Raw genomic sequence first — 25,501 nt, forward strand, 5'->3', positions numbered from 1 at the left:
TTGTCTCGAGGCATCAGCCCTGTGATGACCTGGCGACTTGTCCAGGGTGTACCCCGCCTCTCGTCCATAGGCTCCAGCTTGCCCGCAACCTTGCATAGGATAAGCGGTTATGGATAATGGATGGATGGAAAGAAACGTTTGGAACTCTAAAATGAAATATTTTTGTACTGACTCGATAATGTAGAAGTCATGAAGTAGAAATCTATAACAAAGTTTGTATGAAAAAAAAAATAGGGTGCCTAAGACTTGCACAGTACTGTGTGTGAGATTGATTTTATATATATATATATATATATATATATATATATATATATATATATGTATACACACACACACACACACGTGTGTGTGTGTGTGTAAATTTATATACCTAAAAACTGTATTTGTTTAAATAATATCATCTAGAAGATGAGGAGTGGCAATCCAATCCAAAGTCCGTGGCTCAGAGGCTGCCATTATCATGCACATGAACTGTTTGCCAGTTCTCTTGTCAATAGGATAAATACTGGTAGGAGTAAATCTTCTGTTGCTCTCCACAAACTCACAGAGTTTCTGATACACGTGGGGGTACTCATGGCGGAGGAACACCCCACGAATTCTTAGCTCACGTTGAATGTTGATGAAACAAATCTCTCTAGCTTTTCTCCCCTCTTCACCTTCCTTGTCAATGTCAGCTGTACCTGGTGGTGGAGTGAGAATCAAAGTCTCCATTTCATGTTCTTTCCCATGGATATTCCTTTGTGGGCTGTAAGAGGCTAAAGCAACCTTGGCATACTTCCTAACTGTTGGGGCTTTTATCCTCGGTGGCGATCTTTCAGGCACTTGTTCACCAACAGCAATGGATACATTCAAGAGAAAACATTCATTGGGGTCATATTCCTTACCTGCTTCCTGGAGCTCCTTACAATAATCTCCAAGATTATCCATGTAACTATCTAGTTCACGTATGGACAGATATGTTGGAGACATTACGAGGCTTTCTAGGCCATATTGAAGGAAGTTTGTTGATGATCCTGGGTTTGGAAAGCTCAAAAACAGCACACCTCTTCCTCGGGACAGGTAACCCACTTTGGCTATACGTGAGAAAGCTTTGTGGACCTCTGAGGTTTCTCTACAATACTTAATAACATGACGACATATACTGCCAATTCTTCCATACAGACAGCTCTCCTTGTGAATAGCCCAGTCCTCCCTGCGGCAGTTGCGAGAGCAGTAGTATGTGTAACAGCTGTGGCAGGATTTAAAGTAGAGGCAAGCATTAAACAAGGTCTCTGTCCGGCGGCATTTATTGTTTGAACACATCATTGTCTCATCCTCATCTGGACTCTGGTCTGGGGAGCACTCCTCATTATTTTGCAGATCATCACATCTCCCCTCAGTGTCTTTTATAGTGTGAGTATCTATTGTTATGGATGTTGATGGTTTGTCAAAGGACATGCTACTCTCATATACTGCCATTGTATTCTTTCTTCCTGAAGATACTGCCAAGTCTTTACTGGCATGTATACTAGTGGGTGGTTTATAATCAATGACCAAGTCAGCTAAAAGCTTGTCAAGTTGTTCTAAGCTTTGTTGGAGTGAAGTGCTGTGATATGTCTTATCTTTAGTCGGAATGGGAATTGTCTCATGGTAAGAGGCATCTTCACCTGAAGCTTTTTTAGAATCAAGTACATCCCAACTTGCCGAGCGTGCCTCTGCCTTATAGCCCTTGCAAGGTTTGATATCATTGTCTGTAATAGTAATTTCAGGAGTGACATACCACTGTTTGCTTGAGCTTCCCTTAGTATCAACTGGGCTTTTGTCAATCAAGGAATTATCAGACAAGGATAAAGCTGCATAACGTCTCGGTGAACTTGAAAGGTTAACAACCACAGGTTTTGGTCGGTCATTTATTGACAAAGTTTGTTTCCTTTGACATAGAAGATTCTCATCACTTTTCCCATGAGACACAGGTTGTTCCCGTGCTACATGAGTGTTGAGGATATTGTCCCAAGACCTTGAGTGAGACTTTGGGTCAGTTACTGGCTCCATACACAGGTTACTGTACCAAGGGGTAAGCATAGATTCTTGTCTTTTGCTAATTTTAGCTAGTGTAACTTGAGATGTGTATTTAGGATAGGGTGTGGAAAAGCTAGACACATCTGAGCCATACAAATCATGTGATTTTGGCTGAAACATATGTGCACGATGTCTGTCCTCTGTGTAATACACTTGAGCTGGAATGTAAGCTTCCACTGGAGGTACATAGGGATCACCTACATAGAAAATCCTAGGAGGAACTGTTTGAACCTGATGTGTCCTAGGGTCATCCCCAACTAAGGTTCGTGCAGGGGGTGTCTGTATTATGTATTGTGCTGGCTCTGTATGATAAAGATCTCCTTCTTTAAAATATGGCCTGTCAGGTATAGTATGAATCACATGAGGTTTTTTATCTTGAAAATAATGTACTTTAGGAGAATAGGTTTGGCTGGGAATGGTAAAATAATCATCCTGATAGTTAGTTCTTTTTGGGGGTGAACATTCATACTTCCCCAAATTATCTAAATTGGAGAATTTAGTTGGCATATTGGGATTTGACTTAGCTCTTCTCTCCCTCCCATACTGTCTCATCTCCCATTGAGAGAGTATCCTTTGTGGTGGGGTCTTTAATGGCAGCATGTAACTGGTTGGCATACTTTGGGAATATTGATAGGTAGGTGTGCATTCACCTTTGAAATATTCAGTAGGAGTTGGTATTCTGGAAGTGGAGACATGAGGAGGTACCATAAGACTGCCACTACTGGTATACCTGTGTGATGGTATGTCCACCCTTGAAATGGATGGCTTTTGACCATGCTGCTGCGAAGCTGCATCATCAGGCTTAATGTCTACTCGACACCTTACATGAGGACTAGTGGCAAGTTTAACAGTCCTTCCTTCACCCAAACTTTCAGGCATATAAATAGGAGAGTGCCTAACGCTATCAGTCCTCTGTGGTTGCAGTTTGATGGGATGTACCTCATTAATGACAGTACAACTTGGTCCATAGAAAGATTCTCTGGCAGACACCTCTGGCCTCCACTGAGAATGTTTTGGGGACCTTTGAAAATCACGATTCCTTTTAACCACAGGAGGGGAGCCATCGGGCTTTAAAGGACTGAAGTTTGTCTGGACTCCTGAAGCACTTCTTGATCTTGTTCTTCTCCTAAGTGTAACCTCATCACTCAATTCAGCAGAAACAATTTGAGGAGTTACTTGCATGTTATGAAGATCTGGGGATGAAAAACGATGCAGTTTGTGCCTTTTATGCTGTGCTAACACATTCCAGGCAGCATCTGGGTTGGCTACATATCTGTCAGCCCTTGCACATGGGTACTCCATTTTGATTGTGTGATATTTGGGCTTGTGTAGAGATGCAATATCAAACATATGACCGTACTCTTTTGGGTTGTTCCAGGTATCTCCACTAGCATCAGTGCACTGGAGATCACATTGTTTACAGGAAGAGTAGAGCTTGATGTGAATAGAGATGAAATTCAGTTTAGCAGTTTGATACGCAGCAGATTCCAGTATGTTGGGTGGATCTGTGAGTGTCATCTTAGTCAAATTGTTTTCTCCATCAAATCATTCTCAGGTGAATATACCCTGCAAAATTAGAAAAAACAGGACCTATTTCATGCTCCATTCAAATAAGCGCATATAATACTAATACTCCAATTCCTCCTCCTACTAACAAGACTAATACAACAACTAACAATAATAATAATAATAATAATAATAATAGATCAACAACAACAACTAATACCCTCTTGTTTTCTTTAGGATTTTTCGGGGGCCAAGTAATCAGTGTTTGGAATCTTTGTTTTTGTTAGGATTTTTCTTATAAGGGGTCAAAGCTGAAATTTAGCAGTTTTTATGGCTTAGGCCCCGGTCACACCGCCCGAACTTTGCTGGAGCGTTCCTTGAATGGTAGGGAGGGGGGGCCGAATTTTGACAACGCTCGTCACTGCGCACAAAATGGGAAAAAAATCGAAAACACGGGCGTTGGCTTAGCGGTGCACCGCTGAAGCCGGCGTTGCTTTAGCGTTGGTTTAGCGGTAGCGGGCGTTGGTTTAGCGGTGACGCGAGCGTTGGTATAGCGGCGTTCTGCGCATGTGGGCTTTGGATCGGCGGGGGTATAAAGTTGGTTTAGCGGCATACCGCTTGTGACTACGGAGCTGAACGGATCGTTTTGATACAAGTTCTGATAGATTTTTGATAGAAGCTCCACCATCAGCTTGTCATACAGTCCATGTTCAGGCCTTCTCAGTATCCACTGTCTGACCCACACAACTCTGTCTCTCCTCCTTCTCTCTCTTCTCCTTTTTTTTTTCTAGTTAAAATTCTTATTACTGTTCTGTTGTCTGTATAGCTTTTCCCCTTTTTTCACTGTTGTTTAGTTGATCTTATTATCATATTTTTATCTATAAAAACGTTTGTTATTAATATTATTATTTATATTACTTTATACTTTATCATTCATATTACTTTATTTTTTGTTTATTGTTTGCTGTCAGTCAGATTATTTCTATTTTCATTATGTTTTTGCTGTCTTTTCCTTAATGTTATTATTATTTGCTATTATATTATCTTTATCATTATTTAATCATCATTTAATATTTACTATTAATATATACAACATTTTACTTTATAATTGTTATCCATAGGTACTAGTCATACTTTTTGAAATCAAATTTTATAATCAAATTCCAGTCTAGTCTATACAATGCATTTTCATTGTCTACTAGTCTAGTCAATTTAAGTCAATTTATTATTATTATTATTATTATTTTATTATTATTGTGGTTATTATTATTATTATTATTTTCACCATTTACATAGTACAGTGAGTCAATATTAAGTCAAATCATAACGTTGCCATTGCTGTTTTACGTGTTTTAATGGGACCACAATGGAAATAAGTGCTTGCGCTTTCTTGTGTAATCCTGATTTTAATGTATTTTGTACTTCATTTTACATTATGATCGAATCAAATCAAATAAAAAAATCTGTCAACAGCTTGTTGCAATCTGAGGAGGTTCTGATTGTACTGCTGGACTAGTGCACCAATCATAGCAAGTCTCTCAGCATCCATGGTGATACAGTTTTACTGTAACTTTGAGCAAATTCAATATAGATGAGGTCTGAACTCAACGGCAGCTCGATTCCAAATGAGCTCCTGGTCCATTTCTCCCCGTATTTATAGCCAAATTCTGGTCCCGCTCCGACACCTCTATACCAACGCCAAACCAAAGTTCATCGCCGCCATGGATAGCTGCTTCAACGCCCGACACCGTTCCAGCAACCCCGTGTCCGCTCGTAAAACGCTTACAACCGCTCCACCGAAGTTTGTGCAACGTTTAATCGCCGCCCGGGCAACGCTGGCGAAGCAGCGGTGGTCCAGCGTTCAAGATTTCTGCGTTGGCCTAGCGGACCCAAGCGTCCACGAACTTGCGTCTAGCGGTGCCAAACTTTGACTGGGCGTTGGTGGAGCGGGGGTGAACTTTGCCGGGGCGGAAAATTGCCCCCTCCTCACCGCTCGCAATATTTTGTGCAGCTCAAAACTTTCGGAGCGGTAGGAGGGCCCCTCGAGAAACATCAGCAGTGGCCGAGCGTATACGGCGTTGCTTTAACGGGGGCCAACTTTTGTTAACGGTGGTGAACGGTTACGAGCGGTGATGAATTTTTTTCACCGCTCCAGGAACGCTCCAGCAAAGTTCGGGCGGTGTGACCAGGGTCTTAAGCCAATAAATAGACAGATGCATTACACCAACCTTAACCTTGCTTACAATTATAATTCCTGAGAAACATTTAAACTTTAACCCACCCCCTGTGGATGACCACACACCAATGCTTCAAAACATAGTCCTAACCAAGTTCAATTTTTTGTGTGAATACATTTAATATAACATTATGAACATAAGTTATAGCTGTTGGAGTAAATTAATCATCAATATGCTATTAACTAAGATCCAGATGTGACGGAGTATTTTGACACTAATTTTAAGATACGTAAAAAATCCTATGACTTCTTCCAGTGGGCAGGGCTAAATGGTCCAGAAGGCAAATTTTTATGGCTTCAGGTAAGGAGCAAAAATAAGTTTCCCTATAAACCTTATTATACAAGAGATGCACTTGTTTTTACATGAAAAACACAACAACTGACCAACACTCTTCCCAGTAGCCAACCGTGTGAAATACGTGATGAAAACTGCCCGATGTTGGACATTCATTAATTATGAAGAAAATTATAGCTTGAGCACAAAAATGCAGCATACCAATTTTAGCTTGGCTTCAGTCTTAATTGGATCTTGAGAAAGAGATAATTTCATTTTGTTGGATTTTCTTTCACTTTTCTGCATTGAATTGTTTCTTTTTTTTCCAGAGAACCTTCCCATGCATAGACAGCAATCAGACGCCATCCACATCAGATTCGCCAAGGGGAAAGTAGATGTTTCGAGGGAGAAGTCTGGAGTTAGCAATCCCCCAACTCTGGCATTAGAGCCCTCACAGCGGGGCGACTGGATGATGGCAGCATAATTGCAGAGCCAAAGCTACTGCTGAGGCTCACCCACGGGAGCACCACCCCTCTTCGCTTCATGTGTCTTACTGAGGACAGCAAACCAGTTAAGCACCCACTGAGAAACCTGAAAGAGCTCTGGTTACAGGAGACCCTATCTTACTAGAAATTAGCTAGGCCTTTAGGGGCACCAGCAGCTTTAGTTAGGAGCCAGGGTGCAGGACATAGCAGGTAATCTTAGGGTCTTAGGCAAGCATAGGTTTTCAAAGATAGTTATTCACGTAGGAGTTAACAATATGCATGTTTGTCAGTCTGAGGTTAATAAAGAGTAACTTTGTAGAGGTGTTTAAGTTAGGGAAGGTGATGACCAATGCTGTAGTATGCTCTGGTCCCATCCTAATTCAATGTGGTAATGTAGCTTACAGCAGATCATGGTCACTAAACTGCTGGTTGCCCAGGTGGTGTTCTGAAAACAATGTGGGCTTTATAGATAACTGAAGTAGTTATCTAAGTGCAAGGCTCGCCTGTTAGGGCGGGATGGTATCCATCCCACTTGGGAAGGTGCTGGTCTCATTTCTTGCAGCATAGCTCATAGTCTCAGAACAGGCCTAGTTAACTTGTGACAATCCTGGGCCAAGGCCAGGGAGCAGACAAACAGGCTAAACTGACTGTGTGCTAGCTGCACAGAGTCGTCACTCAGGTTCCACTATATTGAGACTGTCTGTTCCCTGAGCTATACAAAAAAGTAGAACTATACAAAGTTTCTTCTAGTAATCGAATTAATATAAAATTAATTAGATCACACTGACTCTATAGCCACTGCCAGCACCTTTGATCTAAAAGTAGGACTATTAAATATTAGATCTCTTGCGTCTAAAGCACTAACTGTTAATGAACTTATTACTTATGCTTCACAAAAACATGGATTAAGCCAAATAATGAGGCATTAAATGGACCTAGTCCTCCTGGATACAATTATATACATCAGCCTCATCTAACTGGCAGAGGAGGAGGTGTTGTGGTTATTTATAATGATTATCTAGGCATGACACAGAAACCTGGTGCTAAATACGTTTGAAGTTCTTCAGACTAACATAGCATATGTAGCCACAAAAAATAAGTCTACCCAATCAATTCCATTACTTACTATTTACAGGCCCCCAAGGCCATATCCTGAATTTCCTTCTGAATTTGTGGAATTCATCTCAGGTTCATCCAAGGTTATTTCCTTAGACAAAGCCTTAGTTTTTGGAGACTTTATTATTCACTTTGATAACTCGGAAAACCCTCTGAAAATAGCGTTTGTGTCCATTCTAGATTCAGTAGGGGTTAATCAGAATGTCATAGGACCTCTGATTAACCCCTACTGAATCTAGAATGGACACGAATGGTAGTCACACTCTTGAGCTAACACTAACATTCAGAATAAATATAGAAAATATAGTCACACTTCCACAGTTTGAAGCTACCTCAGATCATGATCTCATCTTATTCAAAATATGTCTGAGCATATATGCACCTTACCACGCTACTATTTCAAACGTATATTCATGTCAAATATTCACACAAAGTTATCAATAGTCTCCCAGAGTTATCAACTTTGACTGGATCACTGTCATACCGCCACAGAACTTGATCAGGCAACTGAATGCTTAGAGTAAATGTTCTGCTATACTTTAGATAATGTAGCTCCACATAAAAGAAAAATGATTAGACAGAAAAAATTAGCACCCTGGTATAACGATTACACTCGTACTTTAAAATAGACCACTTGAAAATTAGAATGTAACTTGCATCAAACAAAACTGGTCATGTTCCATTTTGCATGGAAGGAGAGCCTCTTGAAGTATAGAAAAACTCTTAGTGCTGCTAGAGCAACATGTTTCTCCATCCTAATAGAGGACAGCAAAAATAATCCAAGATTCTTATTTTATACTGTAGCAAAATAAACTAGGAAAAAGACTACTATAGACACATGCACACCTCAAATATGTAGTAGCAGCAACAACTTCATAAATTATTTCAATGACAAAATTGAAAATATCTGACAAAATAATTCAAAATACTAATTTAAAGCCAGACAATTTAAGTAACCCTTCAGTTAACAATATAACCATACCAGATCAGCAATTATGTTTTACAGCCCTTAAATTAACTTCATTAATTTCCAGATCAAAAAATTCAGCTTGTGTACTAAATCCCTTACCCACTCGACTCTTCAAACAGATAATACAAGAAGCAATTGACCCTCTTCTAAAAATAATAAATTTTTTCCCTTGGAATTGGCTATGTACCCAAATCCTTTAAATGACCAGTTATCAAATCCATGATTAAAAAACCTGACATCGATCCCTGTCAGCTGGCCAATTATAGGCCAATATCAAACCTAGAAACCCAGGTCCTAGAAAACGCTGTGGCACAGCAGTTATGCTCATAGGCATAATATTGATGAAATGTACCAGTCAGGATTTAGAACTCTCATAGGACAGAGACAGCATTGGTTAAAGTAGTAAATTACTTCTGGCCTCTGATCAGGGCTGTGTCTCCTTGTTTGTATTGCTTGACTTTAGTGCAGCCTTTGACACCACTGATCATGCCATTCTCCTGGATACACTAGAAAATGTTGCAGGAGTCAAGGGAATGGACCTCTCTTGGCTCAGATCTTACTTAACTGATTGTTATTAGTTTGTTGATGTAAATGGTCATTTTTCTACGTATACCAAGTTAAAGTTTGGTGTTCTGCAAGGTTCTGTCTTTGGCCCTGTAACAGCTTCCCTAGTACAGTGGACAGTGAAACAGACAGGCAGGATCAAGGTCGCTTTCATTTTTATTTTTAATTGTTAATTAACACAAAACACACTTTTCAGCAGTCTCAAAATAAACTTCGGTGTGCCACTGCACAGATGTGATTTCAGCCAGGGGAACAGATCCTCACGCTCTGCTCCTCTTCCCTTTTATCTCCTTCTCACTGCACACAAACACACACACACAGCACATTAATTTACAACAGGTGCTTCCACTTTGCCACTCACCTTCCCTGGCCTCGCTCTCCATTCACAAACCAGTGATTGACCACGCCCCCACTGCCACATACTCCCACTGCCTAACTCAGGCTGGGGAGCCATCCAGCCTGCAGCTGACTCCCCCCGCCGAGAGAGGTAGTCCACTACCATCATCTGTGCTCCCGGCCTGTGGACCACTTCAAACTTAAAAGGTTGCAGAGCCAGATACCAATGGGTGATCCAGGCACTGGCATCCTTCATGCAGTGGAACCACTGAAGTGGGGCATGATCCAAGCAGAGGGTGAAAGGGCTCCCCAGCAGGTAATAATGGAGGGTGAGGACCGCCCACTTGATAGCCAAGCATTCCTTCACGATGGTGCTGTACTTCATCTCCTGCATGGAGAGCTTGCAGCTGATGTGCAACACAGGGTGCTCCTCCCCCTCCACCGTTTGGGACAACACAGCCCCCAGCTGCCTGTCTGATACGTCGGTTTGGAACACAAAAGGGAGAGAGAAATCAGGGAAGTATAAAAGTGGCCCCCCAGCTTTTACCTGGTTAAAGGCCTGTTGGTATTGCTCTGTCCACTGAACCAGCTCTGGTACTCCCTTTTTAGTGAGGTCAGTCAGCAGACAGGTGATGTCTGAAAAATTAGGAACAAACTGCCTATAATAGCCCACCAGCCCCAGAAACTGCCTCACCCCCTTTCTGGTCTTGGGCAAGACTGCAACGATTGTGGCCTATCAATTTGGGGATGCACCTGCCCATGACCCAAGTGGAAGCCCCAGATACCATATTTCCACCTGCCCAATTGCACACTTCTTTGGGTTTGCTGTGAGCCCAGCATGCCTCAGCAACCTCAGAACCTCCCTGAGATATTGTAGATGCTGCTCCCAATCATTACTATAAATGATTATATCATCTAAGCAAGCCACCGCATACGCATTGTGGAGACAGAGAATTTGGTCCATGAGACGCTGAAACGTTGCAGGGGCCCCAAACAACTCAAAACGAAGGGCGACAAATTGATGTAAACCAAACAGAGTGGAAAAGGCAGTTTTTTCCCAGGATAACAGAGTCAAGGGGACCTGCCAATATCCCTTTGTTAAATCCAGTGTCAAGTAAAAGCCAGCCATGCCTAACCGATCGAGTAGTTCATCAATGTGAGGCATTGGATATGCATCAAATTTAGACATCGCATTGACTTTTATATAGTCTACACAGAACCGGACCGACCCATCGGTCTTGGGAACCAAGACCACCAGACTGCTCCAGTTACTGCGTGACTCCTCAATTACCCCCATCTTCAGCATTGCCTGGAGTTCATCCAGAACCACATTTTTCTTGTGTTTGGGGAGCCGATATGGATGGCTGCACATCACCACCCCAGGGGAGTCTCAATGTGGTGTTCTATGAGGTCAGTGCGACCAGGGAGGGGCAAGAACACATCGGAGAACTCCTCCTGCAACCTAGCAACCTGTGCTCTCTGGGACAGTGAGAGGTGGTCTCCACAGAGGACTGGGGTGAATTGGGCTACACTTTTCAGACTTACAGTGGTGCTTGAAAGTTTGTGAACCCTTTAGAATTTTCTATATTTCTGAATAAATATGACCTAAAACATCATCAGATTTTCACACAAGCCCTAAAAGTAGATAAAGAGAACCCAGTTAAACAAATGAGACAAAAATATTAAACTTGGTCATTTATTTACTGAGGGAAATTATCCAATATTACATATCTGTGAGTGGCAAAAGTATGTGAACCTTTGCTCTCAGTATCTGATGTGACCCCCTTGTGCAGCAATAACTGCAAATAAATGTTTCCAGTAACTGTTGATCAGTCCTGCACACTGGCATGGAGGAATTTTAGCCCATTCCTCCGTACAGAACAGCCTCAACTCTGGGATGTTGGTGGGTTTCCTCATATAAACTGCCCGCTTCAGGTCTTTCCACAACATTTCCATTGGATTAAGGTCAGGACTTTGACTTGGCCATTCCAAAACATTAACTTTATTCTTCTTTAACCATTCTTTGGTATAATGACTTGTGTGCTTACGGTCGTTGTCTTGCTGCATGACCCACCTTCTCTTGAGATTCAGTTCATAGACAGATGTCCTGATATTTTCCTTTATAATTCGCTGGTATAATTCAGAATTCATTGCTCCATCAATGATGGCAAGCTGTCCTGGCCCAGATGCATCAAAACAGGCCCAAACCATGATACTACCACCACCATGTTTCACAGATGGGATAAGGTTCTTATGCTGGAATGCAGTGTTTTCCTTTCTCCAAACATAACACTTCTCATTTAAACCAAAAAGTTATATTTTGGTCTCATCCATCCACAAAACATTTTTCCAATAGCCTTCTGGCTTGTCCACGTGATCTTCAGCAAACTGCAGACGAGCAGCAATGTTCTTTTTGGAGAGAAGTGGCTTTCTCCTTGCAACCCTGTCATGTACACCATTGTTGTTCAGTGTTCTCCTGATGGTGAACTCATGTGCATTAACTTTAGCCAATGTGAGAAAGGCCTTCAGTTGCTTAGAAGTTACCCTGGGGTCCTTTGTGACCTCGTCGACTATTACACGCCTTGCTCTTGGAGTGATCTTTGTTGGTCGACCACTCCTGGGGAGGGTAAAAATGGTCTTCAATTTCCTCCATTTGTACACAATCTGTCTGACTGTGGATTGGTGGAGTCCAAACTCTTTAGAGATGGTTTTGTAACCTTTTCCAGCCTGATGAACATCAACAACACGAAGGTCCTCAGAAATCTCCTTTGTCCGTGCCATGATACACTTCCACAAACATGTGCTGTGAAGATCAGACTTTGATAGCTCCCTGTTCTTTAAATAAAACAGGGTGCCCACTCACACCTGATTGTCATCCCATTGATTGAAAACACCTGACTCTAATTTCACCTTCAAATTAACTGCTAATCCTAGAGGTTCACATACTTTTGCCACTCACAGATACGTAATATTGGATCATTTTCCTCAATAAATAAATGACCAAGTATAATATTTTTGTATCATATGTTTAACTGGGTTCTCTTTATCTACTTTTAGGACTTGTGTGAAAATCTGATGATGTTTTAGGTTATATTTATGCAGAAATATAGAAAATTCTAAAGGGTTCACAAACTTTCAAGCACCACTGTATCTCCGGTCCCAGCTCCACCCTCTCTGGAACTACCATTCAGCGTCGGTCACTATGGGCAATTCAAATGGGGAAAACTCGGTGAAGGCTTGTGGGACCTCGCGCACTGCAAACAACAGAGCGTCGAGCCACCTGTCCCAATATTAAGCATCCCCGTGAATGAACTTATGAATCATATTTTTAAGTGTTTAGTTAAATCATTCAACCAGCCCAACCATTTGCAGATGATAAATACTAGTACGAATCAATTTAATCCCCAATAATTTGTACAATTCACAGTGTGCGTGACATGAAAGTAGTGCCTTGATCAGTCAGGATTTCTTTCGGAATCCTGACTCAGGAGATAACATGGAAGAGTGCCTCTGCAACACTACATGTGGAGATACTGCCGAGAGGCACTGCTTCCAGGTATCGCGTTGCATAATCCACAATGACTAACACAAGACGATACCCATGTGCAACTTGATCTAATGGTCCAATGAGATCCATGCCAATTCTTTCGAAGGGGATCTCGATCAATGGGAGGGGGCGCAATGGCGCTTTTGGTGTGGCCGCTGGATTCACCAACTGGTATTCGTGACAAGCCGTACACCACCTGCGGACATAGGCAAGAATCACCGATGAATAGAATCGGGCCATGAGACAATTCAACATTTTATCCTGCCCCAAAGGCCCAGCCATAGGATTATGAAGAGCCGCATGGACTAAAAGTTCCCTGTGGCTGTTCAGGACCAACAACTGTGCCATCTTTTCTTTCGTTTGAGTGTCCTGCATCACTCAATACAGTCTATCCTTAATAATACAAAAGTATGGGAAGGAAAGCGCAACGTTAGGCTGGAGGATTTTGCCATCAATTATTTTCACTTGGTCAAAGGCGTGTCTCAAAGACTCATCACACGCCTGCTCCAATGGGAACTCCTCTAAGGGGTCCCCCAGAGAGAAAGAAGAGCTCTCCTCACTCTGTGTCATCATGACGCAGACGTGCCCAAGACCGCCTCCCCAGCCAACGCTGCGGTGGGATTCCCCTATGACGTGCGACTGCAGGACCCAACCACTAATATCTGTTTCATTCATGTTTTAAACCCTGGCCAATCAGTTCCCAAGATCAGTAGATGGGCGAGGCTCAGACTAACCACCGCCTCTACATTATGCTTTTCTCCCAGGAAATGAATAGTGATGGGCATTAGTGGAAATTTGTGTATATAATATATTTGTGCACACACTTAACCTTCACCAAATGTGCATTCCCCCTCGGCAGCCGAGCAATGAATTGCTCCAGCGCCACCGTGTCGATGAATCCCTCAACATCATGGTCCTCTGTTCTCAGCCACCGTCAGCAGGCATCCTGCAGCTGCTGGCCATAGGTGAAGAGCTGGCCGACCTCCAGTGTCAGGTCACGTAAGCATTGCTGATGCTGCTCTGGGATGCGGCCAACTCGCTGGAGGATTGCGCACTTCAAGTCAGTGTACACCAGTTGGTTCTCCGTGGGTAGTTGCTGTGCTTTGCTGGTCAGGAGTGGTAACAGGCGGGCCGCTCGCTGCTTATCTGGCCACCCCCATGCCCCCGTGGACCACTCGAACAGGTCAATAAATGCCTACGGGTCATTGTGCGGCCCCATTTTTATGACGGTGATGTGGGAATCCCACAGACTCTGGGGCTGGTGCGCCTGTGGGGTTGATGAGATGCAGGAGCGCCTGGCAGCTGTCCTGTTGGGCCCGCAGCAGAGCCTTGAAGTGCTGCTCCTGCTCTGTCCTTATTGCGACCAGCGCCTAGTGCTGGTTCTGCTGGGCGGTGGCAGCAGAATCCGCTCACTGAATGGGAAGAACTCCATGGCAACGGCTCTTTTCCAGCGTCCCGGCTTTCAGCACCAGTGTAACGGATTCCCTAGTACAGTGGACACTGAAACAGACAGGTGGGATCAAGGTTACTTTCGTTTTTATTTTATCCTCACTCTTTGCTCATCTCCCCTTTTATCTCCTTCTTACTGCACATAAACACACAGACAGCACATTGATTTACAATTGGTGCTTCCACTTTACCACTCACCTTCCTCAGCCTTGCGCTCCATTCACAAACCGACACTTGACCATGTCCCCACTGCCACAGGCCCATTGCTTTTTTTCTTTATATATATGTTGCCTCTGGGTAATATTATTCATAAGCACAGTATTAGCGTCCACTGTAATGCTGATGACACACAATTATATGTTTCTGCAAAGCAAGATGAAAGACACCAGCTTAATAAGATTGAGGAATGTGTAAAGATTAAACACTGGATGCTTATTAACACTCTGGGGTTGAGAGCTTCTCCAGCGAAGCTCGGCAAGTTTAGAATGAGTAGGCCATGTATTCAGATAAATATCTTCGCGAGTTTTTATCAGACAAGCATGACAAACATATTAACAGAATCTTTATACTTTCCTATGTGCCCACTGCCAAGTAATATTATATTTTTTAAATTACTTAAATTAGATGAAACATAAAACTTGTCACCTTACTCAGTCACACCGGACTCGGAGCGCTGAGCACCAACTAATGCATTCATAAAAGATGCCGTTACCATGTGAATAATCACTTTCACTCTTTTGGTTGGTTTCTCTTTTGCGGTGAGAACGCCCACTGTAAACAGGATAAAAAAAAGAGGTCTACCATAGCTTAGGCTATTTGGAGGTAAAACTTTTTGCGAGATGGCACGCAGACTTTATGCACTTCGGATGATTCAGGACAGCAATTCAATTTCAGAACAGTGAATCAATTCATGTTTCAATTCATGATTCAGGACAGCAATTCAATTTCAGGACAGTGAATCAATTCATGATTCAATTCAATCTTGAGAACTGCGATACTGATAAGCAGTACCTTCTTTTACTTCGACTCGATCCAGCCGAAGATCAACTTCAGCAAGTGTAGATATTTCTTGTATTTCTTCTGAGCAGATCAGTTGATATGCTCTCTCCAAACTCTCATGGTTACCAGAGGACCAGCCCCCTACTGTAACCCTAACTATGTTCTGGAGGCTACCCTGTAAGCTTCAGCCTGGACTGCAGGTGTTCTCAATGCGCAGCAAACAATGGAATGTCCAGCCGGTTGTATCCTTTTGGGGTTGTTCCCCGTTTATTGCAAAATATAATTTAATATAAAAACTAGGTCACCACCGTGCTGTTTGTGCGGTGTTAAAAAAAAAAAAAAATTTTGACCTTTTGGCTGGTCCACACGGCTACGGTAAGAACCGTGTCTTCCCCAGTCCAAGCCTTCATTAACTCTAATTACAGGCACCTGTAATATACCTGTGCCTGCATGACCTATGCTAAAAGTGAAGTGCTCCCCCAAGTGACTAAATCTAAAACTACACTAAAAACCTACCTATAGGTAAAAATAAATTACTCCTACACCCCGGCCCCTAATTGTGAGTGAATACTAAACCACAATTACCCAATTAAAACTAAGGAGCCATTTGTGCAGAGCTAATCTAAGTGAGTTCTTAAGACTAAATGTCTTCTTAGAGCGGCCAGGTCATCAGGTCATCTGGTCATTGTCCGTGGCACTTCGGGTCGTCTGACATGGGTCTTCAGCTTCCATCAAGAGGCATATTTTAGTGACTGGCCTTTCCAATTGACCTGTTCTTGTTCTTAACTGGACTGAACGCACATGGCCCCTCTTGTCTGGATAGGTCTGTGTGATTCGTCCCATCTGCCAGGACCCTCTTGGGGCTAATGGGTCCATCACGACCACGATGTCACCAACGGCAAAACTTCTTTTAGGCCTCATCCACTTCTGTCTCTCCTGGAGCAGTGGTAAATATTCCCTCACCCAACGTTTCCAGAAAAGGTCAGAGAGGAACTGCACCTGTCGCCATCTTCTCTTCAGATACAGGTCATCCTTTTGAAACAGCCCTAGTGGAAGGACTGGCCTTGTCTTCAGGAGAAGAATGTGGTTTGGTGTGAGAGCTTCCAGGTCATTGACATCCTCAGAGGCCTTTGTGATTGGTCGACTGTTCAGAATTGCTTCAATTTCACATTAAACTGTGTGGAAGCCTTCATCATCCAGGGTTTGGAGTCTGAGAGTGGAAGACAGGACACGCTTCACAAGCCGGATCAACCGCTCCCAAACCCCGCCATGGTGAGCGCCTGCTGGAGGGTTAAAAGACCATGTTAGACCATTTTGTAAAAGAGCATGCTGGATCTTGCTGTGGTCTAAGTTTAAAACGGCTTCCCTTAACTCCCTCTCAGCTCCAATAAAGTTGGTGCCATTATCAGATATTAAATGAGATATTTGACCTCTTCGACACATGAAATGTCGGATGGCGTTAATGCATGCATCCGTGTCAAGAGCATAGGCTACCTCAAGGTGAACTGCCCTACTTGCCAGACACATAAACAAAACACCATAACGCTTCACTCTTCCTCGGCCTTTCTTCACTTCCACTGGTCCGAAATAATCAATGCCCACGTTGGTGAAGGCGGGCAGGTCTGGAACAACTCTTTCCTCTGGGAGGTCCGCCATCTTTATGGCCTTCACCTCTGAGGACACAGACGTTAAGCAGTCATCCATGTAAAAGTTATGGAGTATTGTGTTTAGAATTGATGGTTCAAAGTGGTCTTTGTAATCTTGCACGATTCTCCTCAATGCACAATTTGCACAACCAGGTGACGATACTGCTCCAAAAAGGTGCACTTTCATCATATACTGCATAGGGGCAAGTGTTAGGTCACCATCAGGATACCACAAAAAACGTAAAAAATCAGTGTGCTCTGGAGACACTCTCACCTGATGAAACATTGCTTGGATGTCTGCCATCAGTGCTACACATTCCTGTCTGAACCTGGTGAGTACACCAAGCAAGGTGCTGGTGAGGAGGGGACCTTGCAGGAGCTGGGAATTCAGAGAGGTTCCTTGAAAGACAGAGGCACAATCAAAGACAACCCTAAGTGTTTTCTTTTTAGGGTGGTATATCCCGTGATGGGGAATATACCAAACCTTCCCATCGGACCTATTCAGCTGTTGACTTGGGACAGGCTCAGCATAACCATTTGCAATGACTTCAGACATGAAATCTGTGTATTCTTGATGGTATTCTTTGTTTCTTTTCAGCTTTCTTTGAAGACCAAATAGACGCTGCTCTGCAACACAACGATTGTCTGGAAGTGTGACATTTGCAGATTTAAAAGGCAAGTCAAAGCAGTAGTGACCCTCATCTTGATGGATTGATGACTCTACAATTTGCATAAACCTATAGTCTTCCCGGGACAAACATGAATCATCTGATGTTACTTCATTGAAATCCTGGTCGTATTGGGCAATTAACAGATCTTGTAGTTTGGCGATGGAGATCCTATTGGCAGTAACAGGAGAACAGCCATACATGCCCTTAACTTCACTGCCTCTCAGCGGACCATTCACGACCCACCCCAGTAGGGTCCTAACTGCATATGGCCCTTCACCATGGCTATTGATTACTTCCCATGGCTCCATAAGTTTTGGGGCATTGGTACCTATGAGCAATTCCACCTCTGCCTCCAGACTGGGAATGTTAATGTCTTTGAGATATGGCCAATCCTTCAAATCCTACTGAGTAAGAATGTTACTTTTGCTCACAGGCATTGTTTTCTGCGTGAACACTTCAGGTAAATCCAAAAACCTTTCTCCTGTCAGGCTAGATACCTGGAGGCCATTAAGTGAGAATGTCGTAGCTGTTTTTTCTTGGCCAGGTGTACGAAGGAGAATGTTAGTTTTGGTACCTGCAAGATTCAGCTCTCTCATGAGGTTTTCGGTGCAGAAAGAGGCTGAGCTCCCAGGGTCAAGGAAAGCATAAGTATTAATAATGTGACTCCCAGACTTGGCCTTCACCTGTACAGGAACAATGGAGAGGACATACTCATCTTTCCCAGCCCCAGAGCATTGACTGAAACATCTAGTGTTTTAAACTCAACATGTAACACAGTTGGATGACTCTTCTTGCATACAGCACAAGTTAGAGGCCTATCACACACCTTACTCATGTGACCTGGAATGAGGCAGCGGAAGCAGAGTCGATTTTCTTTAAGAGCATCAAGTTTTTCTCTGTGTGTCATTCTCTCAAGAGCTGAACAATTCACCACTGAATGTTGGTCTTTACACACAAAGCATATACCACGGTCATACCTCTGTCCAGATGGACCCTTATGCTGATGTTGGGGTGCAGATGGATTTAGAGGTCGGACAGCATCAACAGCAGCAACTGTAGCATGCCCTCTTCCTGATGGTCTGGCCTTGAACTTAAAGGAGGAGTTTGATGGTGTACCCTGCAAGTCCCCAAAGAGAGGGTCAGACAAAATTTTCACCTGACGCTCGATGAAGACCACGAAGTCAGCAAACATCGCCCTTGTGCCGCGCCTCTCCTGGAGTTCACACGCAACTACCCTCCACTTTTCTCTCAGCTTTTATGGCAACTTCATCATCATCAGACGAAGATTAGATGGAACATTCATCTCCTCCAGGTGCTGTAGATCTTCCATTACATTGCAACAGTCCCTTAGAAAGACAGAGAAAGACTGCAGGGCATTAACATCATCAGGCTTCATCACTGGCCATTGCATAGCCCTGTCCATGTAAGCTGCAGAAATTCTCATTTCATTGCCAAAGTACTCCTTTAACAATTTCTTTAACCTGGTATAGCCTTGACCAGGAGCCATGTTAAAGCAACTCCTAACCAACTCTCTTGGCTGCCCTCTGGTGTATTGGTCAAGATAATACAGACACTCTTCTTTGTCAGCAGTTTTCTTTTCAATAGCTTGTTCAAATGATCTAATAAATGCAGCATATTTACGTGGATGTCCATCAAACTCTGTGATCACTCTCGGTGGAAGGGAGGCTAGAGCTTGATTTTTAACCAACTGAGCAGTGATATTCTGCTGTTGCATAAGATCATACACAGAGGGCTGATTGTTACCAGAGGACACAGCATGGCTTGCATGTGTCTGAGTAGGTGCATTTCCATGAACAGATGGCAGGTGGTGTTGAAGCAGGGCTGGATTGGTGTTCCTGGGTCCATGGCTATCCCTCGATACTCCAGGTCTTTGTGATGGTATCTGCAATACTGAAGGTAGAGGGTTACTAGGCCCAAGAGAAGACTGGGCCTGAAAAACATGCTTATTCTTAGGCCTCACCACTAAGGGTGCTGCACTGTCCTGTTGGACCACAAGAAATTTAGGATGAGAAACAGAACGATTTGACAACTGTAACTGAGCATGAAGGTAGGCATTCATTGCATCCTCTCCATCCCCACCACCATCACCACCACCATCATTTTCAAGGACAGACAACTTAGCTGTAGCGGCTGCCAATTTTGCCTCAATTTCCAGCTGTTCCTTCTTTCTTTTCAGTCTTGCTCTCTCCATTTGAAGAGCTTCCTCCTCTGCATCTACGTCATGCATTTTCTTTAGAACAACAGCAGACTGTAAAAGAGCAGCTCTTTCGGCCTTAGCCTTTAAACGTATAGAAATGATGCTGGAAGACTGTGAATAGGTAGACAATTGACTTCTGTGTCTGGATCTTTTACTTGATACATTGGAAATGCTATCATCAGGCCTCACATCAGGTAATACATTAGCATTAGGAAATTGAGAATCAACCTCGGACACAGCACCAGCCAACCATTGACAAACTTCATTTTCAAATTTACTAATTTCCTTAGTTTTTTTCTATAAGCCAAGTTTGTTGTGCTTGGTATTCAGAGTCTGGCATTGGCATCTCCAGCAGAGTATTTTGCATTTCTATAGTCTCTTTGCACAGAACAGAAAATTCATTTAAATTCTTCTTGACATCATTGATATGAGAAGTGACTTTTGCAGACAGCAGCTCATTTATCCTTCTTTTTGTCTTACCAGCTTGCATGAACTTGGATTTACGATTCTTTTGCAAATTATCACACACCATAGAAAACCCCTTAGTTGTTAATTTCTTCACACGTTTTTCAGAATCCTCTTTAGTTGTATTACTCAGCGCATTGGAGTGTTCTGATGTAAGAACAGCGGCCGAAGCCTCGCTAGACTTTCCTTCATCCATGTTGCGCAAAGTGCACGTCGAACACAACCACCACGGATTTCAGCAACCACTTTCAGGTTTTCAGCATACAGGATTTTTACTCAATCACAGCAGTTCATCAATGCCGAAAGGCACTGCAACAGGTAAGTAATCCGTTTCCCAATCACGGCTACTCACTTCCACTTCGCGCGGGCTTGTAGGCGCAGATCCTCCAAACTTTTCCAATTACAGTAGATGGGAATCCTCTTGATGAGCCACCAGCGAGCTCTGTTAGAAAACCCTTTGTTTGTCCTGTTTCCAATTTGCGTTTCCTTAATCCATTGTTCTATTTCGTTTCTCCTGACCGCCAGAGGCGGTGCTTTCAGCACATGGATATCCATCACACGAACGTGCAGGTCGAGTAATAGTAACAACAAAGTCACGTGTGACCTGGGTGACGTCACCCCGTGACCCCGGCATAAAAGACCGGTGAACCCAGGAAGTGACCTCTTGCATCTTCTCGCGTTTGCAGGTTGCGAGTTGGATTGGAATTTGGACAAAGCGCCGTGTTAGTTTCGTTACCCGTAGGGTTGGGGCTGTGCTTACGCACCCTCCAAGAAACTGCGTTAAGTCCACCAATTCCTTTTCTCTTGTTATATTCGTATTTTACTCCGTTAAGCTGAGCGCTCTCGCTCGGTGGAGTTAGCTGATTAGCCCTCTGGGGCGGTGTCCTCGCCACTGGAGGACACCGTGTTCGAACGCTTGTGTTCGTTCAGGTAAGCGGTTTTCATTCATTTAAATTAAAGCGGTGTTTCTCGCCGCTGTTTATCAGTTCTGTGGCGCACAGCGCCTATCCTTGTTAATATTATCGACCGCCTTGTTTTGTGTAGCCTTGCCTCCGGCCTGTTCACGGGCCGGCTGTCTTGTGTTGTATTCATATTGTTTGTTACCCTGTTAAGCGGAGCGCTCTCGCTCGGTGGAGTTAGCTGATTAGCCCTCCGAGGCGGGGTCCTCGCCGCTGGAGGCCGGCCTATTTTCGTCCAGGTAAGCGGTTTTCATTCATTTAAATTAAAGCGGTGTTCTCGCCGCTGTTTATCAGTTCGGTGGCGCACGGCACCTATCTTTGTTGATATTATCGACCGCCTTGTTTGTGTAGCCTGGCCTCCGGCCTGCTCACGGGCCGGCTGTCTTGTGTGTGTTGTATTCGTATTGTTACTCCCTTAAGCTGAGCGCTCTCGCTCGGTGGAGTTAGCTGATTAGCCCTCCGAGGCGGGGTCCTCGCCGCTGGAGGCCGGCCTATTTTCGTCCAGGTAAGCGGTCTTCATTCATTTAAATTAAAGCGGTGTTTCTCGCCGCTGTTTATCAGTTCTGTGGCGCACAGCGCCTATCCTTGTTAATGTTATCGACCACCTTGTTTTGTGTAGCCTTGCCTCCGGCCTGTTCACGGGCCGGCTGTCTTGTGTTGTATTCGTATTGTTTGTTACTCCTTTAAGCTGAGCGCTCTCGCTCGGTGGAGTTAGCTGATTAGCCCTCCGAGGCGGGGTCCTCGCCGCTGGAGGCCGGCCTATTTTCGTCCAGGTAAGCGGTCTTCATTTATTTAAATTAAAGCGGTGTTTCTCGACGCTGTTTATCAGTTCTGTGGCGCACGGCGCCTATCTTGTTAATATTATCGACCGCCTTGTTTGTGTAACCTTGCCTCCGGCCTGCTCACGGGCCGGCTGTCTTGTGTGTTTAGCGGCGTATGATGTCTTCTCACGCTAGTGAGCGACTGTTTAGTTGCGGCTGTCTTTTAAACCCACGGCAGTAGGCTCGAGGTCCGGGTGCTCCCGCTTAGGCCCCCGCACCATTTTTTTTCTTCCTCTCCTGACCACGGGTGTGTTCGCCCGGTCGTTTTCGTTGCTGCCTGATTGTTTATTTTGGGATACTTACTTGGGGTGTTGTCGCCCTATTTTTTAAGTTCCCCTTTGCCAGCCAGGTGTCATGGGCCTATTCTCTTGCTGCGCGGGGCCCAGCAAGCGCCGTGGGGCGCCCCCACGCGTCTCCGCTTCCAAGGGTGATGTGCGCCGAGCTGGAGGAGATGAAGGCCCTGCTGGCGAATCTCCAGCCTCCGCCACAGGGCAGCAGTGTTCCCGCAGCCACCCCATCTGCCTGGCAGCCCGACCGTTCGCCACTTCTGTCACCGGCCGTTGATGCACGCGGCCTGGATGAGCTGTCGATCCGGGTGTCAGAGCTTTGACTGCGGTGGGTCTGACGGTCACGACTCCACCTCTCCGGCGGGTTCCCAGGCCACCAGCCATGGCACCGTGGCAGCATCGGAAGGCGGACCATCCAGCCAACGCTGAGGGCTGCATTGGCCCGTCTGGGGTTGGACACGCCCCGGTGGCCCAGCATCAGAGCGCTTTCTTCAGAGGCTCCACAGCCTTCCTCGTTGTCTGTTCCGCCCTCGGCCCCATACATCGGGGAGTTACAGAGGTGTTGGGCGGACCCTAGACGCCTCCCCACCTCCCTAGTGACTGCAGGGCCCTGGCAGCAATGCAGGACGCCCTACCTACGGCCTCCAGCAGATGCCCAACATTGAGCCCTCCGTGGCTACCCTCGTCCTTTCGGACGCCCGATGCCCGCACTCAATGCCGTGCAACCGCACGATGAGGTCGTCGGGGATACGACACGGCGGCACGAATGGGTCGTATTGACAATTCCATGTCCCATCTGCTGCTGGCCCTCGCCCAGACGCTGGAGGGGACGAGCGCGGCATCACGGGAGCTGTGCGACGCGGCTCTCCAGGCCTTTGCCTACTCGTCGCGGGAACTGGGCCGGCTGATGTCGTATCTCACCCTCGCCCGCCGGCAGATATGGCTGGCACAGTCCCCTCTGGCCGAGCCCGACCGGTGTGTGCTGCGCTCTCTCCCTGTTGTCCCCGGGGAGCTGTTTGGCGAGGCCGCTCAGCAAGCCCTGGACCGGAGTGCCCAGGTCGTCCAGGCGCGACAGCAGTTCGCTGGCCTCCGCCAGGTCCACCACCATGGCAATGCTGCCCAGTCCTTCAGGGGGCCCACACCGACTCTGTCTCGGCCACGCACCCGCCAGGAGACCAGACGGGTTGATGACCTTCGTCGCCCCACCACCTCCCGGACCCGCGGTGCCGCCCCCTACACCCAGTCCGCTCCTCGTCGCCCCCATGGTGACCAACGGGAGCGCTCTGGACGGCGCTGACATCAGCGCGCCGGCGGTCGGCCGCTTTTCCAGCGAACAGCTCCAAAGCTGAAGAGCATTGACCCCAGACCCCTGGATGCTGGTGACCCTCACCGAGGGTTACCGCATCCAGTTCTGCCGCCGACTGCCGCGTTTTCGTGGGGTCAAACACACCACCGTGAGCCATCCGGGGAAGTCCCTCGTCCTCCGGCAGGAAATCGCCACCCTCCTGGAGAAAGGAGCAATCTCTCCCGTCGACAGGCAGAGACAGCAAGGTGGGTTCTACTCCAGGTATTTTCTGGTTCCGAAGAAGGACGGCGGTATCCGCCCGATCCTCGACCTGAGGTCCCTCAACTCCCACTTGAGGACCATGAGATTCCGCATGCTGCATACAGTGGATGTCTTACACCACATCCAGGCGGGCGACTGGTTTGCCACCATCGACCTGAAAGACGCCTACTTCCATGTTCCCATTGCGCCACACCACAGGCAGTTCCTGCGGTTTGCCTTCGAGGGCCAGGCTTTCGAGTTCAATGTTCTGCCCTTTGGGATATCGCTGGCACCCCGTGTGTTCACCAGGTGTGTGGCAGCGGCATTGGCACCACTTCAGGCAAGGAGTTTGCGTGTCCTGCCTTACCTGGACGACTGGCTCGTCTGTTCACGGTCAGCAGCTCAGGCCCGCACCGACATCGCGACTGTGCTCTCACATGTCGCAGAGCTGGGGCTCAGGGTGAATTACAAGAAGAGCTCGCTGGTGCCCAGCCAGGAGACGACTTTCTTGGGCATGCACCTGGATTCGAGGTTGTTGATGGCAACCCCCTCCCAGACCAGGATCCACAACATCCGCCTGCTGCTTGGCCGCTTCGGACGGGGCAGGTCACTCGCCCTGAAGACCTTTCAGCGCCTGCTGGGCATGCTTATGGCAGCCTCCTCTCTGGTCCCGCTGGGACTCCTGGACTTGCGCCCGCTTCAGAGGTGGCTCAACGGTCTCCACCTCCACCCGGTGCTGCACGGGCACAGGCTCATGAAGGTGACGGATACATTTTTCAGGCTCCTCCGTCCATGGAGGAGGAGGGCTTACCTTCTGCGGGGTGTTCCGCTGGCGGCTATCCCCTCCCGGAGGGAGGTCATCACCACAGATGCTTCCCTGGGAGGCTGGGGTGCAGTCTGGCAATGCCGGACCGTCAGAGGCTACTGGAGTCCAGGGCAGCGACAGCAGCACATCAACGTGCTGGAGCTACGGGCTGTGTTCCTCGGCCTACAGCACTTCTTCCCAGGCCTGGCCGGCAGACACGTTCTGGTGCGGACGGACAACGCTACGGTAGTGTACTACATCAACCACCAGGGAGGCACCAAGTCCCTCCAGTGCTTGGAAGTGGCCGGCCAACTTCTGCGGTGGGCCCATCAACATCTCTTGAGCCTGCGTGCCATGTACTTGCCAGGCACTGCCAACAGGGCAGCGGATCTGCTGTCCCGCCAGGACCCCGATCCCGGGGAATGGAGACTCAACCCAGCGGTGGTTCTCGCCATCTGGGAACGTTTTGGCAGGGCAGAGGTGGACCTCTTTGCCTGCCAGGAGTCGACACACTGCCCTCTGTGGTTCAGCCTCCACGGCCCC

At 46.0% G+C, this 25,501-nt stretch overlaps 1 protein-coding gene across 3 annotated transcripts in view; it reads right to left on the reverse strand.

Moving 5' to 3' along the window:
* Window positions 1–357: 357 nt before the first annotated feature.
* ajm1 (apical junction component 1 homolog) overlaps window positions 358–25,501 on the reverse strand; it is an 89,181-nt gene continuing 64,037 nt past the window's right edge. The window contains exons 2-3 of one of the 3 annotated variants that reach the window (XR_009651887.1): window positions 13,922–14,592; window positions 9,321–9,506 (exon numbers count right to left, since the gene is read on the reverse strand). Coding sequence is in view for 1 of the 3 variants with exons in the window: in XM_060912939.1 (XP_060768922.1) it covers window positions 388–3,576 (3,189 nt within the window). In the remaining 2 variants the exon portion in view is untranslated. Of the gene's footprint in view, window positions 3,625–9,320; window positions 9,507–12,676; window positions 14,593–14,739; window positions 14,868–25,501 lie in introns of those variants that run through there. The other 2 variants (XR_009651888.1, XM_060912939.1) reach the window with 2 other exon arrangements.

This window comes from Neoarius graeffei, chromosome 28 (assembly GCF_027579695.1).
Source record: "Neoarius graeffei isolate fNeoGra1 chromosome 28, fNeoGra1.pri, whole genome shotgun sequence".
Lineage (NCBI taxonomy): Eukaryota > Metazoa > Chordata > Actinopteri > Siluriformes > Ariidae > Neoarius > Neoarius graeffei.